The sequence below is a fragment of the Bufo gargarizans genome, chromosome 2 (genome assembly GCF_014858855.1).
Source record: "Bufo gargarizans isolate SCDJY-AF-19 chromosome 2, ASM1485885v1, whole genome shotgun sequence".
Taxonomy (NCBI): domain Eukaryota; kingdom Metazoa; phylum Chordata; class Amphibia; order Anura; family Bufonidae; genus Bufo; species Bufo gargarizans.
Window position 1 is genome coordinate 704,568,649 of NC_058081.1, and position 19,868 is coordinate 704,588,516.

The following is a 19,868-nucleotide window of genomic DNA, read 5'->3' on the forward strand; positions in this document are numbered from 1 at the left end:
CAAATCAGAGAAATCCGGAACACACTTATTGTGTCATTGTCCTAAGTTTTGCCGATGATTCCTCACCTCCTCCTTGTTTTGCAGCTGAATTGTGTCCTTGAACTCATCTTCTTCACCAACAGCAAGAGCCACGCTGCCACCCACCGCTGCGCCCAGCTGGCTGTCAACCTGCAGGCTATGAACACCAACCATTAGACCAAATACAGATGCTGGAAATTATTTAACTCTAAATGGACACATCTTCATAGAAACATACAGGGAACAGCTTAAAGGGGTATTCCCACCTGAGACAATGGGGGCATATCTGGGACCCGCTCTTATATCGAGAACGGAGCGGGGAAAGTGGTGGCTGGAGGTCCGGCCACCACCAAGTGCTCTCCCCCACAGAAGTGAATGGGAGCGCACCACGCATGGGCGGCCGCCGCTCCCATTCATTTCTATGGGTCCGACGGAAACAGGCGAGCCACCGCAGTTTTATTTTTGGCAGCCCTATAGAAATTAATGGAAGGCAACCGCACATGCTAGGTGCGCCCTCCGGGACTTTACGAGATAGGTGTGGGTCCTAGAGATATGCCCCCATTGTCTCAGATGGAAATACATCTTTAAAAGAAGGTTTGTGATTTTTAAAGGGGTCCTCTCACGTCAGCAAACGGCATTTATCATGTAGAGAAAGTGAATACAAGGCACTTCCTAATGTATTGTGATTGTCCATATTGCCTCTTTTGATGGCTGGATTCATTTTTTTCATCACATTATACACTGCTCGTATCCAGGGGTTACGACCACCCTGAAATCCAGCAGCGGCGGTCGTGCTTGCACACTATAGGAATCTGGTGGCCAGGACTGAGGGGGTGCACATAGGCTGTCGCTTTTTCTTGTAGTGTGCAAGCACGAGTGCCACTGCCGGATTGCAGGGTGGTCGTAACCCCTGGATGAGAAAAATAGATGAAGCCAGCAAAGGAGGCAATATGGACAATCACAATACATTAGTAAGTGCCTTGTAGTAACTTTCTCTACATGATAAATGCCATTTGCTGAAGTGAGAGGACCCCTTTAAATATTGATGATGAGGGTGTCCAAATCCCAGCACCGCAGCAGTTTAGCCGTTTGAAGAGGCGGCGGCTCGTAATTTACACCCCATGTGGACGAACCCTAGCTTATTCTGTGCCGTCACCGCCAGTTGATTTATTGAAGGGTGGGTGAAGCTACAAGTGAGATACTGACGCACCTGGGATCCACTCCCTGCTCCTCCTGCACGTCCACTATAAACGTCTGTCCAAAGATATCCTGAAATCAAAAAGACAGCAGCGTCACTCCACGGGATCTAATATGTCCGATCACCAAGCGACAAATCAAGTCTGTCGGGTGAGAGGTTTTGGAAAATAACCAAAAGACACAAAAGGTAACGCAAGGGGGAAAACAAAAACGCAAGAAGCTCTGGACACGGACGGCGCTTCACATTGCGGCGCGGCCCGTTTACCTTAATAACCAGCGTGTCGGCTTCAGCCAGGGAGCAGCGGCGGCTGGTGGCCAGGACGTAGAGTCGAGGCTTCCAGTGGAAGATGATGAATGGAAGCCCCAGGGTGAGAACGCAGAGGAGGTAACAGATAACTGTGCGCCATCTTACTTTACAGTATCCACAAAGCTCCTGCGAAAAAGGGGAGAGGATGAGGAGGGAGTTTATAGAGCGGGGAGGGGGGGTGTTAGCCACTCGACATGAGGACGCATTTACTAGACCGTAAATTGCCAACCTCCCTACTACTCACCATGCAAGGGGGCCTAAAGATCGGGACCGTCCCGTAGTTGCTGTTTTGCTGGTCTCCCAGCAGCTTGCTCGAGTCTACAAATAAAAACAATGTGTTAACGACCATTGCAAAAAAATTAAGTCCATACAAGGTTCAAGACAAGAAGCGGAAACCATGCAAACAGTGACAAAGATATATGTCACAGATTTCTGAGTTATGTACAGTACAGACCAAAAGTTTGGACACACCTTTTCATTCAAAGAGTTTTCTTTATTTTCATGACTATGAGAATTGTAGATTCACACTGAAGGCATCAAAACTATGAATTAACACATGTGGAATTATATACATAGCAAAAAAGTGTGAAACAACTGAAAATATGTCATATTCTAGGTTCTTCAAAGTAGCCACCTTTTGCTTTGATTACTGCTTTGCACACTCTTGGCATTCTCTTGATGAGCTTCAAGAGGTAGTCACCTGAAATGGTTTTCACTTCACAGGTGTGCCCTGTCAGGTTTAATAAGTGGGATTTATTGCTTTATAAATGGGGTTGGGACCATCAGTTGCGTTGTGGAGAAGTCAGGTGGATACACGGCTGATAGTCCCACTGAATAGACTGTTAGAATTTGTATTATGGCAAGAAAAAAGCAGCTAAGTAAAGAAAAACGAGTGGCCATCATTACTTTAAGAAATGAAGGTCAGTCAGTCTGAAAAATTGGGAAAACTTTGAACGTTCCCCAGTCACAAGTGCAGTCACAAAAACCATCAAGCGCTACAAAGAAACTGGTTCACATGCGGACCGCCCCAGGAAAGGAAGACCAAGAGTCACCTCTGCTGCGGAGGATAAGTTCATCCGAGTCACCAGCCTCAGAAATCACAGGTTAACAGCAGCTCAGATTAGAGACCAGGTCAATGCCACACAGAGTTCTAGCAGCAGACACATCTCTAGAACAACTGTTAGGAGGAGACTGTGTGAATCAGGCCTTCATGGTAGAATATCTGCTAGGAAACCACTGCTAAGGACAGGCAACAAGCAGAAGAGACTTGTTTGGGCTAAAGAACACAAGGAATGGACATTAGACCAGTGGAAATCTGTGCTTTGGTCTGATGAGTCCAAATTTGAGATCTTTGGTTCCAACCACCGTGTCTTTGTGCGATGCAGAAAAGGTGAAGGGATGGACTCTACATGCCTGGTTCCCACCGTGAAGCATGGAGGAGGAGGTGTGATGGTGTGGGGGTGCTTTGCTGGTGACACTGTTGGGGATTTATTCAAAATTGAAGGCATACTGAACCAGCATGGCTACCACAGCATCTTGCAGCGGCATGCTATTCCATCCGGTTTGCGTTTAGTTGGACAATCATTTATTTTTCAACAGGACAATGACCCCAAACACACCGCCAGGCTGTGTAAGGGCTATTTGACCATAAAGGAGAGTGATGGGGTGCTGCGCCAGATGACCTGGCCTCCACAGTCACCGGACCTGAACCCAATCGAGATGGTTTGGGGTGAACTGGACCGGAGAGTGAATGCAAAAGGGCCAACAAGTGCTAAGCATCTCTGGGAACTCCTTCAAGACTGTTGGAAGACCATTTCAGGTGACTACCTCTTGAAGCTCATCAAGAGAATGCCAAGAGTGTGCAAAGCAGTAATCAAAGCAAAAGGTGGCTACTTTGAAGAACCTAGAATATGACATATTTTCAGTTGTTTCACACTTTTTTGTTCTGTATATAATTCCACATGTGTTAATTTATAGTGTTGATGCCTTCAGTGTGAATCTACAATTTTCATAGTCATGAAAATAAAGAAAACTCTTTGAATGAGAAGGGGTGTCCAAACTTTTGGTCTGTACTGTATGTGTAAATAGGAAAGAACAGGATGGGACCTCAGTGCAGACACAAGTAGTAATACTACAGGATGAATGAAGTCGTCACTAAGAGATAATATTTAACAAAACTGCTTATAATGCAAAATATTCTAAAATAACTAAAGATTATATACACTGAACAAAAATAAAAAACGCAACACTTTCGGTTTTGCTCCCATTTTGCATGAGCTGAACTCAAAGATCTGAAGCATTTTCTACATTCACAAAAGACCAATTAGTCTCAAATAGTCACAAATCTGTCCAGATCTGTGTTAGTGAGCACTTCTCCTTTGCCGAGATAATCCATCCCACCTCACAGGTGTAGCATATCAGGGTGCTGATTAGACAGCATGTATATTGCACAGGGTGCCTTAGACTGCCCACAATAAAAGACCACTCTGAAATGTGCAGTTTGATCACACAGCACAATGCCACAGATTTCGCAACGTTTGAGGGAGCGTGTAATTGGCATGCTGACTGCAGGAATGTCTACCAGAGCTGTTGCCCGTGCAATGAATGTTCATTTCTCTACCATAAGCCATCTCTCCAAAGGCGTTTCGGAGAATTTGGCAGTACATCCAACCGGCCTCACAACCGCAGACCACGTGTAACCACACCAGCCCAGGACCTCCACATCCAGCATGTTCACCTCCATGATTGTCTGAGACCAGCCACCCGGACAGCTGCAGCAACAATCGGTTTGCATAACCAAAGAATTTCTGCACAAACTGTCAGAAACTGTCTCAGGGAAGCTCATCTGCATGCTGGTCGTCCTTATCGGGGTCTGGACCTGACTGCTCACATTCGATGGCGTCTGGCACGTTGGAGAGGCGTTCTGTTCACGGATGAGTCCTGGTTAGCTACAAAGTGGAGAAGATTCCTCAGTTTGATCATGGACCACTTTATGGGCCAGTTTGTAAAAGACCACACTAGGGGCAATGTTTTGTTGCATCTGGTAATTTCTAATGATGCAGAGCTTGTTGGAAATGTTCCTGTTTGGGAAACACTGGGTAATAATTAGGGGTGCACCGAAATGAAAATTCTGGTCCGAAACCGAAACCGAAAATTCAGGATACCCCTTGACCGAAACCGAAACCGAAACTGCCTTTTTGCCCAGATACTTTTAAAAGACCCCCCATCCCATAACAGTGCCATCCACAGACCCCCCCACCTCATAACAGTGCCATCCACAGACCCCCACCCACCCCATAACAGTGCCATCCACAGACCCCCACCCACCCCATAACAGTGTCATCCACAGACCCCCACCCACCCCATAACAGTGCCATCCACAGACCCCCACCCACCCCATAACAGTGCCATCCACAGACCCCCACCCACCCCATAACAGTGCCATCCACAGACCCCCACCCACCCCATAACAGTGCCATCCACAGCCCCCATTGTACAATTAATAGATTAATAGAAAATAGCGGGGAGGGACTGGGAGGAGGAGCTGGGGGCCGGTGCGTTCACTGTGCTCCGGCCCCCAGCTCCAGTAGTTATAAAATGTTGTACAATTAATAAGCATTCTATTCATTTGGCCCCCCTCTGCAGTATTACATTCAATACAGCCACATCCTACTCACAGGGCTGTCATCTTAATGCTGGCCGGCCGGGCAGACGAGCGGCAGCGTCACAACTGACGTCATGTGCCCGGCCTACTTTCTGAATGAAGGAGGCGGCGCAGGCATGTGACGTCAGTCGTGACGCTGCCGCTCGTCTGCCCGGCCGGCCAGCATTAAGATGACAGCCCTGTGCGTAGGATGTGGCTGTATTGAATGTAATACTGCAGAGGGGGCCTCATGAATAGAATGCTTATTAATTGTACAACATTTTATAACTACTGGAGCTGGGGGCCGGAGCACAGTGAACGCACCGGCCACCAGCTCCTCCTCCCAGTCCCTCCCCGCTATTTCCGGCCGATATGTAAAAATATCGGCAGAAACAGATTAGGTGCATTCTCGGCCGCCGAAATTTCGGTGCACCCCTAGTAATAATGGTCACAATATAATTATATTCCCCCTGGAAAAGTTAATTCTGCTGGAGAGCAAAAACCCTGAATTTTAAACAGGCCAATTTCCCCCCGGTTGGAGCAGCATTTCAGTGCATAGACTGGGGGCAGCTACTGCCACATAATACTGAGGACAAATGGTAGAGCTTTAAATCCACATTGGGTCATTATACTGCAAAATACAAGTACAACAAGTATAAACAGCTAAAATTAAACCCCAACAACTTACAGCTACTGTAAAAAGAGCAATAAATGACAAAAATAGGGCATTTCTGCAACATTTCTTCTTTCTGGGACTTAAAGCTCTTGCACACGACCATGTGCTGCCCATGGTCGTATTGCAGCCCACATACAAGGGGTCCGTAATACACGGGCACTGGCCGTGTGCATCCCGCATCACGGACCTATTAATTTCAATGGGTCCGCAGTCCGGGAGATGTGGAACGGAGGCATGGAACAGAAGTACTACGGTGTGCTTCCGTGGGTTTTCTGTCCGTGCCTCCGCACCGCAAAAAAGTAATGCATGCACTATTTTTTTGCGGTGTGGACAGATCACGGACTCATTCAAGTTGAAAAAGTCTGGATCTGTCTGCGGCCGCCGCACGGATGTTGCCGCACATTCGGGACAGCAAATTGTAGTCACCAATGCACGGAAGGCCAGCACACGGTCGTGTGCATGAGCCCTTATTGATGACCTGTCTTTAAATCTGATGGGTGGGGGTCTGTCTCCCGGCACCCCTGCCGATCAGCTGTTATAAGAGGCCATGGTGCTTGGGTGACGGTTGCGCACCCTTCCGTGGCCTGTGACACGACGTCCATTGGTCACGTGGCTTTTGTGTGGCTCGGTTATATTCCAGTGAATGGGGCTGAGCTGCAATCACAAGCACAGACGCTATACAATGTACAGCACTCTGACGGGTGTACTAGAGCGCTGCGGTCCACTCATACAGCTCATCAGCAGGGGAGTCGGACCACCAAGGATCAGAAGTTGATGACCTATTGAGAAAAAAAAACACTTAAAATCCTGTTCTGTTGGCCGATTCTACATGGACTGTTGCACCACATCTCAGTTTTGCGGTCCTCAAACGCACGTTTAACAGCCATGTACGTCACACATTTTCACGTTCCCCGTGTCCCACTCCATTTAAAAAATGGCTATTCTCAGCTGCAAAACTTTTTTGCAGGACGGCGGAATGGACATATGTGTGTGGACAGCACACGGTGTGATGCCGTATATTTTGCGACTCCATTCAAATTAATTGGTCCACATCCGATCCACACCAAAAATACGGTTGTGTGCATGGGGCCTAAAGAACACTAGAGTCTACCTCCGCCCAGCACAGCGCTGTTCACAGTATAGTGGCCGTGCTTAGTATTGCAGCTCAATACCATTTACTTGCATCGGATTGAGCTGCGCAAAGGCCGCGTGACCAGGGGCGGACTGGCCATAGATCCTACAGGGAAACTTCCAGGTGGGCCGATGCCCATGGGGCCTCCAGTGCCCTCCTCATAGCCACCAGCCATGGTGACTAACGATCTGTCCCCTCCTGATTTCAACTGTATTGCCATCCTGGAGTAGGAGAAAAGAACATGGTGAGTGGTGCTGGACGCCACAGAGGGGCAGTTTTGGTTTGGGGTAGGTATTTTGTGATGCTGGGGGGTATAACATTCCACAATATGATACTGATGGCCCTGCCTTTAGTCAATTTGGATCTGACTACAAAATGTGTTAACTTTTATTTATTTTTCCCCCAGGGCCTCTTTAAGTTCCCAGTTGGGACATCAGGATAGGTCATCAGTATCTGATCGGTGGGAGTCTGACCTCCGGGACCCCCGCCAATCAGTTGTTTAAGAAGGCACCGGCACTCACAGTAGCGCCGCTCCTCCTCTTAGCTCAAGCACAGCGCCATCCCTTGTGTAGTGGCTGTGCTTGGTATTGCAGCCCCATTCCCTTCAGCGAGGCTGAGCTACGTTTAGGCCATGTGACAGATGAACGTGACGTCACATAGCCTAGGGAAACTTGCGATAAGGGGATAATAACGGCAAACAATAGCTGGTAAACATTGGGAAACAGCCCGATGGCGAAGAGCAACGCACTGCGTTTGCCTGTATAGAGGGATGACTGCCTGAAGGTGTAACGAATAACAGAGCGAGACGACAGTTTTCCAATGGCATGCACACGCTATATTTCGCGGGGGGGGGGGGGGACGGGACTCGTTAAATGCCTCTCAATTTAGACTACTCCAGATTTGAGAGATAAATGATCTGGCTGCCAAGTCCCGGGGGTAAAGTCCACGGCAGAGCAAATAACGTCGTACAGGCCGGAAGGGCGGGGGGGGGGGGGGGGGGGCGCACGACACAACCACTGCCACAGTCATTACAGGGACGAGTGACGGACAGACGGCAAGAAAAAAGTGAATAAGAGGGCAAGAACCCACACAAAATCATGGACTGTGAGGGAGAGGAGACTTATCCTGTACTTTCAAGCAATCGATTCACCGTCGATAAATTCTACCTTCGCTTTAAATAGGGATTCTGGGAGTAGTAGTCTGCGGGGGGAGTAGTAGTCTGCACCCTGTCACGGCTGCTCTACTTTAAGAGGTTGATACCAGAGAGCAATAGCTGAAAAGGCAGCTACAAATGTGAGGTGCGAGACGTTTTGCACCATAAAGTCAAGACGTGTTCCTGGATAAACCATCAGGACCCTCGTTGCGATTACAGGCGATATCCGCCACCGGAGAGATAAAACAATGGTCTCCTGGATCTGGTCCAAGTCAAAACCAAACAATCCCAGATTCAGTCACTCAGGGTGCGAGGAAACAGCGCTCTACGGATATCTGGCACTGCTATATATTGGAAAGTTGGATCTTGACTCACAGGGAGCCACTTCAAAGAGGAGGCGCTAATGAGGCATCTTCCTTGGGAGATACCTCTTTGCAGATTCAGCAATGGCATCTGGTTAGGACTACAAAGCCCAGCACCTCCGCGCTGTGTGCTCTGGCAGCGCCCCCAGCATCCACCCTGCTCTGTAAATACATGTCCGCCCGCTGTGCTCACCGTTGTGTCTGTTCAGAATGTAATCAATATGCTTTCATACAATACGCTCCAAGCAAACAGCAATGATGGAAAATCTCGGTCACCGATGAGGTACAAGCAAAAATAGACTGCAGAGAATGAAGAATGACCCCCAGATGGGCCAAATGGTTCTCATCTGCCGGCACGTCCTACGCTTCTAGCCACTGAAAGGCAATGGGGGACTTGTGTCAGAGAAAACGGATCCATCCCCATTGACTGACATTGTGTCTTGCTCCGCACCACATCGCGGACAAAAAAAAAACCGATGCTTGCATTTTAAATGCATTTTGGAGCATTCAGTTTCATTCAGTTCAGGATTGTTCTCAATAACAATGAATGTGGACAAAACTGAAGTGTTTCCTTCCACTATCGAGATCCTATGACTGATCTCAATAGCGGAATTGAAAAGTAGCCTAACTCAGGATCAGTACAGGATAAGTAATGTATGTACACAGTGACTGCACCAGCAGAATAGTGAGTGCAGCTCTGGAGTATAATACAGGACGTAACTCAGGATCAGTACAGGATAAGTAATGTATGTACACAGTGACTGCACCAGCAGAATAGTGAGTGCAGCTCTGGAGTATAATACAGGATGTAACTCAGGCTCAGTACAGGATAAGTAATGTATGTACACAGTGACTGCACCAGCAGAATAGTGAGTGCAGCTCTGGAGTATAATACAGGATGTAACTCAGGATTAATACAGGATAAGTAATGTAATGTATGAACACAGTGACTGCACCAGCAGAATAGTGAGTGCAGCTCTGGAGTATAATACAGGATGTAACTCAGGATTAATACAGGATAAGTAATGTAATGTATGTACACAGTGACTGCACCAGCAGAATAGTGAGTGCAGCTCTGGAGTATAATACAGGATGTAACTCAGGATCAGTACAGGATAAGTAATGTATGTACAGTGACTGCAGCAGCAGAATAGTGAGTGCAGCTCTGGAGTATAATACAGGATGGAACTCAGGATCAGTACAGGATAAGGAATGTAATGTATGTACACAGTGACTGCACCAGCAGAATAGTGAGTGCAGCTCTGGAGTATAATACAGGATGTAACTCGGGATCAGTACAGGATAAGTAATGTAATGTATGTACACAGTGACTGCACCAGCAGAATAGTGAGTGCAGCTCTGGAGTATAATACAGGATGTAACTCGGGATCAGTAACAGTATAGACTCCTCTATTTTTCACACTTCGACATCAGCATAAATACCTTATGTAGAATAACTAGTAATAATTTTTATGCAGTACAATCATGGTAACATCAGGCTTTTCAATGATTTTATCATGTATTTTTATTCTGAATATTTTACTGACTCAACAGCCATGAACGAAAAATATTGATGCTTTATATACAGATTGCAATCCTAAAATGTCCACCATCAAAACAAGGACAACCTCCAGTCAAAACGACGACAAATGTGACAACATTCACAAGGATATCATCGACAACACGTACCTGGGCCCTATGGCCTATAGTACAGATAATCAGGTCATTGCCGCTGCAAAAGTATTAGATCCCAGGAGCATTTAAATACTTTCCATCCACAAGAAATACTGACATCAGCGGCCGAGAGCACAGAACAGGAGATTCCTGTCCGGCAGCATTGACTCCAGGGCAGGATAGAACTGCAGGTAATCCCTGTAATGGCCACAGACCACTATAGAACAATGACACGCCGATACTCGGAAGCTCCCGTGGTTTCCAACTAGACGTACAATAGTGCTATTGATACCGTCGTCTTAAGATGTGATCCACCTCACAGTCTTCTCAATGTACATAAACCGTCCCAATACACATTGCCTATAAAGTACATTCCTGCCAGAGGATGGCGGATTTTATGATGCAGCCTATATACTGAGAAGCAAGCGTTACCCGCACAGGTGGAGGCCCGATTCGGGGCGACACCGGAACAGACTGCCGGAGTTCACAGAGCAGATGTGAACCCAACCATACAGAGGTGTCATGATCATGGTTTTTGTGCCCACCTATAGACCCTCAGCCATCATCAAGGTCAGACTATACCTCTTATACATATTGAATGACTTACAGTCACATACAACCACTCACCTGAAGGTCAGCTTTTAACCATCAAGGTTCTGAACAGGACTGTCACGAGATTGTGATAATTCTCCTCCAGCTCCGTGTAACAGGTGTGAGAGCAGCGACAACCTGTACGTAGAAGGAATGTACCTGACCACACCCACCGCTCACAAACAGCCACATGGCAGCCAGGAAAAGCTGATATACCGCATTACAAACTGGTTTTGTCAACTGACTGGACAGGATGACTAGAAGGAAGAACATCAGCGAATACAGGAGGCTGCCCTATAAATGGTGAGATAGAATGAAAACTAGAATATAACTACTATAATACTGCCTCCTATGTACAAGAATATAACTACTATAATACTGCCTCCTATGTACAAGAATATAACTACTATAATACTGCCTCCTATGTACAAGAATATAACTACTATAATACTGCTCCTATGTACAAGAATATAACTACTATAATACTGCCTCCTATGTACAAGAATATAACTACTATAATACTGCCTCCTATGTACAAGAATATAACTACTATAATACTGCCTCCTATGTACAAGAATATAACTACTATAATACTGCCCCTATGTACAAGAATATAACTACTATAATACTGCCCCTGTGTACAAGAATATAACTACTATAATACTGCCCCTGTGTACAATAATATAACTACTATAATACTGCCTCCTATGTACAAGAATATAACTACTATAATACTGCCTCCTATGTACAAGAATATAACTACTATAATACTGCCTCCTATGTACAAGAATATAACTACTATAATACTGCCTCCTATGTACAAGAATATAACTACTATAATACTGCCCCTATGTACAAGAATATAACTACTATAATACTGCCCCTGTGTACAAGAATATAACTACTATAATACTGCCCCTGTGTACAATAATATAACTACTATAATACTGCCTCCTATGTACAAGAATATAACTACTATAATACTGCCTCCTATGTACAAGAATATAACTACTATAATATTGCCCCTATGTACAAGAATATAACTACTATAATACTGCCCCTATGTACAAGAATATAACTACTATAATACTGCCCCTATGTACAAGAATATAACTACTATAATACTGCCCCTATGTACAAGAATATAACTACTATAATACTGCCTCCTATGTACAAGAATATAACTACTATAATACTGCCCCTATGTACAAGAATATAACTACTATAATACTGCCCCTATGTACAAGAATATAACTATTATAATACTGCCTCCTGCCTCCTATGTACAAGAATATAACTACTATAATACTGCCCCTATGTACAAGAATATAACTACTATAATACTGCCCCTGTGTACAAGAATATAACTACTATAATACTGCCCCTGTGTACAAGAATATAACTACTATAATACTGCCCCTGTGTACAATAATATAACTACTATAATACTGCCTCCTATGTACAAGAATATAACTACTATAATACTGCCTCCTATGTACAAGAATATAACTACTATAATACTGCCTCCTATGTACAAGAATATAACTACTATAATACTGCCCCTATATACAAGAATATAACTACTATAATACTGCCCCTGTGTACAATAATATAACTACTATAATACTGCTCCTATGTACAAGAATATACTACTATACTACTGCCTCCTATGTAGAAGAATATACTACTATAATACTGCCTCCTATGTAGAAGAATATAACTACTATAATACTGCCCCTGTGTACAATAATATAACTACTATAATACTGCTCCTATGTACAAGAATATACTACTATACTACTGCCTCCTATGTAGAAGAATATACTACTATAATACTGCCTCCTATGTACAAGAATATAACTACTATAATACTGCCTCCTATGTACAAGAATATAACTACTATAATACTACCTCCTATGTACAAGAATATAACTACTATAATACTGCCTCCTATGTACAAGAATATAACTACTATAATACTGCTCCTATGTACAAGAGTATAACTATTATAATACTGCCCCCTATGTACAAGAATATAACTACTATAATACTGCCCCCTATGTACAAGAATATAACTACTATAATACTGCTCCTATGTACAAGAATATAACTACTATAATACTGCTCCTATGTACAAGAATATAGCTACTATAATACTGCCTCCTATGTACAAGAATATAGCTACTATAATACTGCTCCTATGTACAAGAATATAACTACTATAATACTGCCTCCTATGTACAAGAATATAACTACTATAATACTGCTCCTATGTACAAGAGTATAACTATTATAATACTGCCCCCTATGTACAAGAATATAACTACTATAATACTACCTCCTATGTACAAGAGTATAACTATTATAATACTGCCCCCTATGTACAAGAATATAACTACTATAATACTGCTCCTATGTACAAGAATATAACTACTATAATACTGCCTCCTATGTACAAGAATATAACTACTATAACACTACATAAATTGAACGGAAGGCATTCTGGTGCACTGCGTTTAGCTCAGTTCAGTTTTGTCCCCATTGACAATGAATGGGGACAAAACGGAAGCGTTTTCTTCTGGTATTGAGATCTTATGACGGAACTCAATAACGGAAAGGAAAAGCGCAGGTGTGAAAGTAGCCTTAGTTCCCCTAAGGGGATCACTTTTATAGAATGAAACGCATGACAAGTGTCCACGTGAAGAGCAGTATTACATGCAGCGAGTTGACCACGTGCGACACTATTGACCCTGTTGTGTAAGTCGTCATGATTGGTGTCTCTCAACCTGGAATCCCCTTGACGAGAGGCTGCAGAAGACGGATTGCCCTTCCGACTGCCGCTCACCCAGCAAACCGGTGCCCAATGCAATGGGAGCAAAGTGTGGGTGGGAATACCAATTTTAATACAGATGAGCTATCCTCTGGATAGGTCATAAGTATCTGATTTGCAGGGGTTGGACACCTGGGACCCCCACCGATCAGCTGTTTCAGAAGGCACCAGTGAGTGCCACGGCCTTCCCTCTGCTTTCCCTAGGCCCAGTGAGGTCACATTCATCAGTCACGTGGCCTAGGAGCAGCTCAGCCCCATAGAAGTGAATGAAGCTGAGCTGCAATACCAAGCACAGCCACTATACAATGTACGGCGCTGTGCTCGGTAAGCAAGGAGAAGGCCGCAGCGCTCACAGGACCCTTCTCAAACTGTTGATCGGCAGGGGTCCCAGGTGTAGGGCCCTCACCGATCACATACTGAAGACCTATCCAGAGAATAGGTCATCAGTATTAAGATCTCGGAAAACTTATTTAATGGCTACATTTGTATTATTGCATATTTTCAATTTTATTAATATGGAATTCTTTTGCCTGTGGATTTTTTGTCTTTTCAGTCATCTGAGGAGCAGACAGAATCCTCATTTCTGCTCTCTGACATTATAAACACTCATTAAAGCTCAATACTTATCTTACTGATAAGGTCTCATGCACACAAATGTATTTTCATTCCGCGTCCGTTCCGTTTTTTTGTTTATTTTTTTCAGACCGTATACGGAACTATTCATTTCAATGGGTCCGCAAAAAAAAAAAAAAAAAGGAAGGTACTCCGTGTGCATTCTGATTCCGTATTTCCATTCCGCAAAAAAAATAATAGAACATGTCCTATTATTATCCGCATTATGGACAAGGACAGTACTGTTCTATTAGGGGACAGCTGTTCTGTTCCGCAAAATACAGAATGCACACGGATGTCAGCTGTATTTTTTGCGTATCCATTTCTTGCAGACCGCAAAATACATACGGTCAGTCGTGTGCAAGAGGCCTAAGAATGTGGCTTATGTGTTTATGACCTCTTAGTAGTTTACAGATCAGGGCAATTAGATGACGGCACAAAGTAAAAATGTGAAAGTACCGGTCACACAGTTAGAAAAACAGGTAACCCTTTGTAACAGAACAGCTCAGTATTTTTTTAAAAGCAAATTGAAAATATTATTTTTCGCCAAAAATAAGTTAAATGCAACCATAAAAAATAAATAAAAAAAGACTCCAAAAAAGGTGTACACAGCCTTTAAGGGGCACTTGTTGTAAAAAATATTTTTTTATATACAGATCTGCAAGTATACCACCGGTAATAGTGACATCATAACCTCCTCCAGAAGTCTTTTGCGTTCACACTTCGTTTGGTGGTAAAAGGTGAATTGCAGTATGGATCCAGTTACCACGGACCATAACGCAATTCTATGACAGAATGCATAACGGAATACCTTTAGAGGCATTACGTTATTCATTTCGTCATAACAGAAGTCTATGGGCTGCAAAACGGATACATTCCGTTTCCATTATGCAGGGGAGTCCTCTCCTGCATAACGGAAACGGAACGGATCTGTTTTGCAGCCCTTAGACTTCTGTTATGACGAAATGAATAACGTAATGCCTCTAAAGGTATTCCGTTATGCATTCTGTCATAGAATTGCGTTATGGTCCGTGGTAACGGAATCCATAACGCGATTCCCCTTTTACCAGTAAACGAAGCGTGAATGAATTTCAAAATTTGAAATTCGTTCATCTCCATTTTTAACCATTAAACCGCGAGATGGTCTGTTCACAGCAACGATGGTTGAATTGAAGTCAAAGTGACAAGACGTCGTACATGTCAGTCCTTTGGATCATACATTTGGCGGGTCTTGTGAAAGAATTTCTGCTGAAATTATATATGGGGACATCATCTATTTGCAGGGATAGCGATGGCCAGTGCTTGTGTTCCCCCTCAGTCTCTTCTTTTTTATTTTGGTGAATGTCCAATTTCACTTTGCTGCGTCCTGTGTTTTTGATTAGAGACTTTGGGGGTCATTTACTAACAGATATGCACCACTGTTTAGTGTATACCTGGCACAGATTGGGGTGCAAAGGTTATTTGCAACGTTTCCCCACTCACTCCAGGTCTAAAAAATAAAAAAAGGGGGCGCGATGTGGGCGGGCCAGCAGGCCCATCTCATTTATCATTTTCTATGCCTGTTTTAGGTGTAGAAATGGCCTAATCTACGCCAGCAAGAAAGCTAGAGTACATTTAGACAGGCGGTGGATACGCTGAAGTTATATAAAGGCCGACAACTCTACATAAATTCGGCGCATCCACCGCCGGCTATAGGGGATATTAAGACTGGTGTCTAAAATGCTGGTCTTAATAAATAACCCCCTTTATGTTTTATTACAGGATCTTGTGTTGAGATGTGGTGTCTGAGGAATCAAGGTCTGAAGAGATGAAATAAACTCGAGATGGGAGCTTTTTTTTGGGTTTGTTTCTTTTTATTAGCCTTTTTTCAGAATCAATCACCTTGTAGAAATTTTTATATCAGAATGTTGTCAATTAAGTAGAAATTTTTATATCAGAACGTTGTCAATTATAAAAAGAAACAGATTTGTAGTCTTGAAGGTCGCTGAGAAATTTAACCTGCTTAGTCTCAGCCATGTCCGATTCCAATTTGATAAGATTAAAGTGCACCTAAACTTTTAACTAAACTTTCTTAACTCCTATTCTAAATATAAAAAAAAAAAAGAAAAGAAAATAATGCACTAACACAATAGATGCAAACATGATATATGGACTAAGCCCTCACTCCGATATGATAGAATCCGAGACTCTCAGCCAATATATTTTGATCAAAACACATCTGTGCCCACCTACCAGCACCATGGTGGTCTCAGTTAGGCAGGTCCTTCTCTAAACCTACCTATCCCGTTGGGCGTCTACATTCAGGAGAGCAGACCCTGCACATATAGTGTGCTGCTCCTCTCCAATGAGAGGAGAAGCACACACAGCCATATGTACCTCCTAATCAAGGTCGCTTGTGGGCTAGGCGGGGCAAAAAGTGCATAAGAATGCTACTCCCCAGATAATAGGAGTGCATTCACACTTGAAGGTGCCACTCCTATTCTAAATGTGCTAAAAATATTTTTTGTAATACTTTTTTAATTAAATTTTTCATGCAAAATAGTAGCCCGATGTTCAGGTGTCTTTTGCACTTTACAATCTGTACAGCACTGTGCACTAAAGTACAGATTCCCCTGCAGCCACTCCGGCCTGTACCAGCGCTGCTCTCCTAAAGCCTGGCATAGATGGGCTATGTCAGACTTTAGCAGAGCGGACACAGACAGCGGAGCGAAGCTTCTGCACTCTATACGATGTGGTATGCAGGCCATTAGTGGAGTGAGCACAGGAGCTCACATAACGCCCAGCCTGGCAAAAGAATGGCTTCTAAAAATCACAGGAGCGTCCTGTTTTTCTGTGTGATATCCCCCTCCTTATCTTTTTGAACTGCCTAGAAGAAAACAAAACATAGTGGGAAGTGAGGTCACTACATTAAAGTACTGGCAGAAGAGAGACATCCCCTGCTTGTGAAAGAAATGCATCTAGCTGAGCAGCTAAAACAGGGAATAATATAGCCGACAGACTTTAGGGAAGCCAAAAAAAAACACCAGTTCCTTCATGATTATAATGACATTAATATATATACAATTATCAGTACAAAGAAGACATTATGCAAACTTTTTTGAAAACTCAGGTACACTCCGATTGATTCTCAGTTGAATTTATCGGTATCAGAGTAAACTTGAGTGGTGAATTTTTGAAGCCATAATCTTTTGGAAACCATATGGTTTTTTTTTTTAAACCTAACTTTGAAGGGTAGTCGGATCTCACCATGTGCGTAAGGCCTGTATCATACCAATAGATTATCTGACCAATACCTGTCCAATCAGACCAATAGTTGGTGTGTATAACAAAAGATCTGTGAGTGGAATTTGCCATCTGACCAATGATTGGTCACACTAATCTGTCAGATAATCTGTTGGTGTAATACAGGCCTTACTCTTGAAATAAAATCTTCTCCAAACATGACATGAACTGTATGATCAGTTAGCGTGCGTGTCTCTCCACCACCATGTCCATAAAAATGTTGCTGCTTTAAAAATTCTTTTGTGGCTGTCACTCAACATAACAGCTTCAACACAGTACCTTTGAGACACAGATGATGATGATTACTGACATCCGTGTTAGCTATGATGTTACATAACCAACAGGCATACGAGGAACTGAACGCCACAATACAAGCTAATCTGATCAAACTGGAATCAGCCAAGGCTGAGACTATGCAGGTCAGACTTCTCCATTAACTCTACAGAACGCCACATCTCAACACAAGATCCTGGAACAAAACATGATGCCTCTAACCAGAAATGCAGGAGACAGCAAAGCGAACTTTGACATTCACCAAAAAAAAAAAAAAAACGGAGGTGGGGAAGGAAGAAAAAAAAAAAAAAGCGCAGGCCATGGCTATCCCTGCCGACATCGCTAATAGATGATGTCCCCCTATATCATTTATCTGCTAAAGTAATTTCACAAGACCAGCTAAATCAGGAATGGCCAACCTGAGGCTCTCAAGCTGTTGCAAAACTACAACTCCCAGCATGCCCACACTTCCTATTCCTACAGCAGGGCATGGTGGGAGTTGTAGTTTTGCAACAGCTGGAGAGCTGCAGGTTGGCCATCTCTGAGCTAAACGAATCATCCACAGGATTGACGTTTGCGCCGTCTTATCACTTTGACTTGTATTCAACCATCATTCATGTGAACAGACTGGCTCGGAATTTAAGGGTTAAAAACAACTTTTCTGGAGGGGATAACGATTTCACTAGTGCTGGTGGTACACATGCAGAAATGCATACAAAAAAAAAAAAAAAAAAAAAAAAATCAGGGTATAACTTTTTCGGAACGCGTGGCCCTTAAGGAGCTATTTGTACTTTAGGTGATTTACGGGCGATAGATCCGGTTCACAAGTCAACAGGTTTCACAGTCAAATTTTTTACCCTGTGCAGTCACGCTCGCTGCTCCGGACAAGTTTTAGGAATCAGTCGAGCGGGACTCAATTTCACTGTCTAACAAAATGCAGTGGCAAACCTTTTACAGACCGAGTGCCCAAACTGCAACACAAAACCCACTTATTTATCGCAAAGTGCCAATACTACAGTCCAGTATAGTATCTTCCGTGTACTTTATCATTTAGCTATAATGGCTGCCTACATTCACTGCGCTGCCCGTGCTGTTCATAGTGCGCCCTGCGCTGATGAATGGCAGGAAAAGTCTAAGGGATATTGGTACACCAAAGACTTTTTCCAGGGTGCGGGTGCCCACAGAGACGGCTCTGAGTGCCATAGGTTCACCACCACTGGTCTAGACTAATTGTCGCCATTAACTCTCTCCGTAATATACAGGATTTGACGGTGAAACAAGACGACAGAGGTGGAACTATTGTTCTGCTCAAGATTGAGATGGTCATATACTGTACGATGGCTGATTTTCATTATTTACATTACTCATGGGAAAACTTTTTTAACTCGTATACAGGATTTGACATCGTGACAAGACCACAGAGGTGGAATCGTTGTTCTGCTTGATTCAGGTTTCTATAAAGAGTGAAATCTGAATATGATAAATGACAACTACATCTGTAGTAACTGTTGTGCCTTTTCATAGGTATATAAAATTTGAAGTCCAAACGAAAAGCAAAATCCAGTCTCGCAGAGGTAAAATCAATACTTTATTGACGAGGTATAAAAATACATCCAGGAAAAGCAATCTAAGTCTACATGTTTCGGGCTACTTAGAATGTGTCATGAGTAAAGGGCTCACATTCTAAGTAGCCCGAAACATGTAGACTTAGATTGTTTTTCCTGGATGTAATTTTATACCACGTCAATAAAGTATCGATTTTACCTCCGCGAGACTGGTCTGGATTTTGCTTTTTGTTTAAACTTCGTTACCCGCATCCAGGTGCGTTTTTTTTCCGTGCTCACAGCAGAGAAGGAGCAGTTGAGAGCAGCCTTTTTTTAATTTTTTATTATGTGGTATATAAAATTTATAGCAAAATATTTTTATTATAGTGGATTTAATATATAATAGGCCATGTGTGTTATATTCACCGTTATGTCATGCATTTTAAAGATGGCTAAAAGAGGTTCATGGAAAGGACAGTTCATGTACCAGTCTGAGAAGAGTCGTTCTTGTCTCCTTGTAGATTTACTACTAAGATAAGGATATTTCCTAGATGCAGCTGGTGCTAATTATCTC

The 19,868-nt window shown here is 43.5% G+C and overlaps 1 protein-coding gene across 2 annotated transcripts in view; it reads right to left on the bottom strand.

Moving 5' to 3' along the window:
* The window catches only part of ATP13A2 (ATPase cation transporting 13A2), a 64,560-nt gene that overhangs the window by 25,542 nt on the left and 19,150 nt on the right, over window positions 1-19,868 (bottom strand). Inside the window, exons 1-5 of one of the 2 annotated variants that reach the window (XM_044282509.1) lie at window positions 10,790-10,928; window positions 1,767-1,840; window positions 1,481-1,648; window positions 1,229-1,287; window positions 67-175 (exon numbers count right to left, since the gene is read on the bottom strand). In XM_044282509.1, the coding sequence (XP_044138444.1) occupies window positions 67-175; window positions 1,229-1,287; window positions 1,481-1,648; window positions 1,767-1,769 (339 nt within the window). In that variant the 5' untranslated portion in view covers window positions 1,770-1,840; window positions 10,790-10,928. Of the gene's footprint in view, window positions 1-66; window positions 176-1,228; window positions 1,288-1,480; window positions 1,649-1,766; window positions 1,841-10,789; window positions 10,929-19,868 lie in introns of those variants that run through there. The other variant, XM_044282508.1, reaches the window with a different exon arrangement.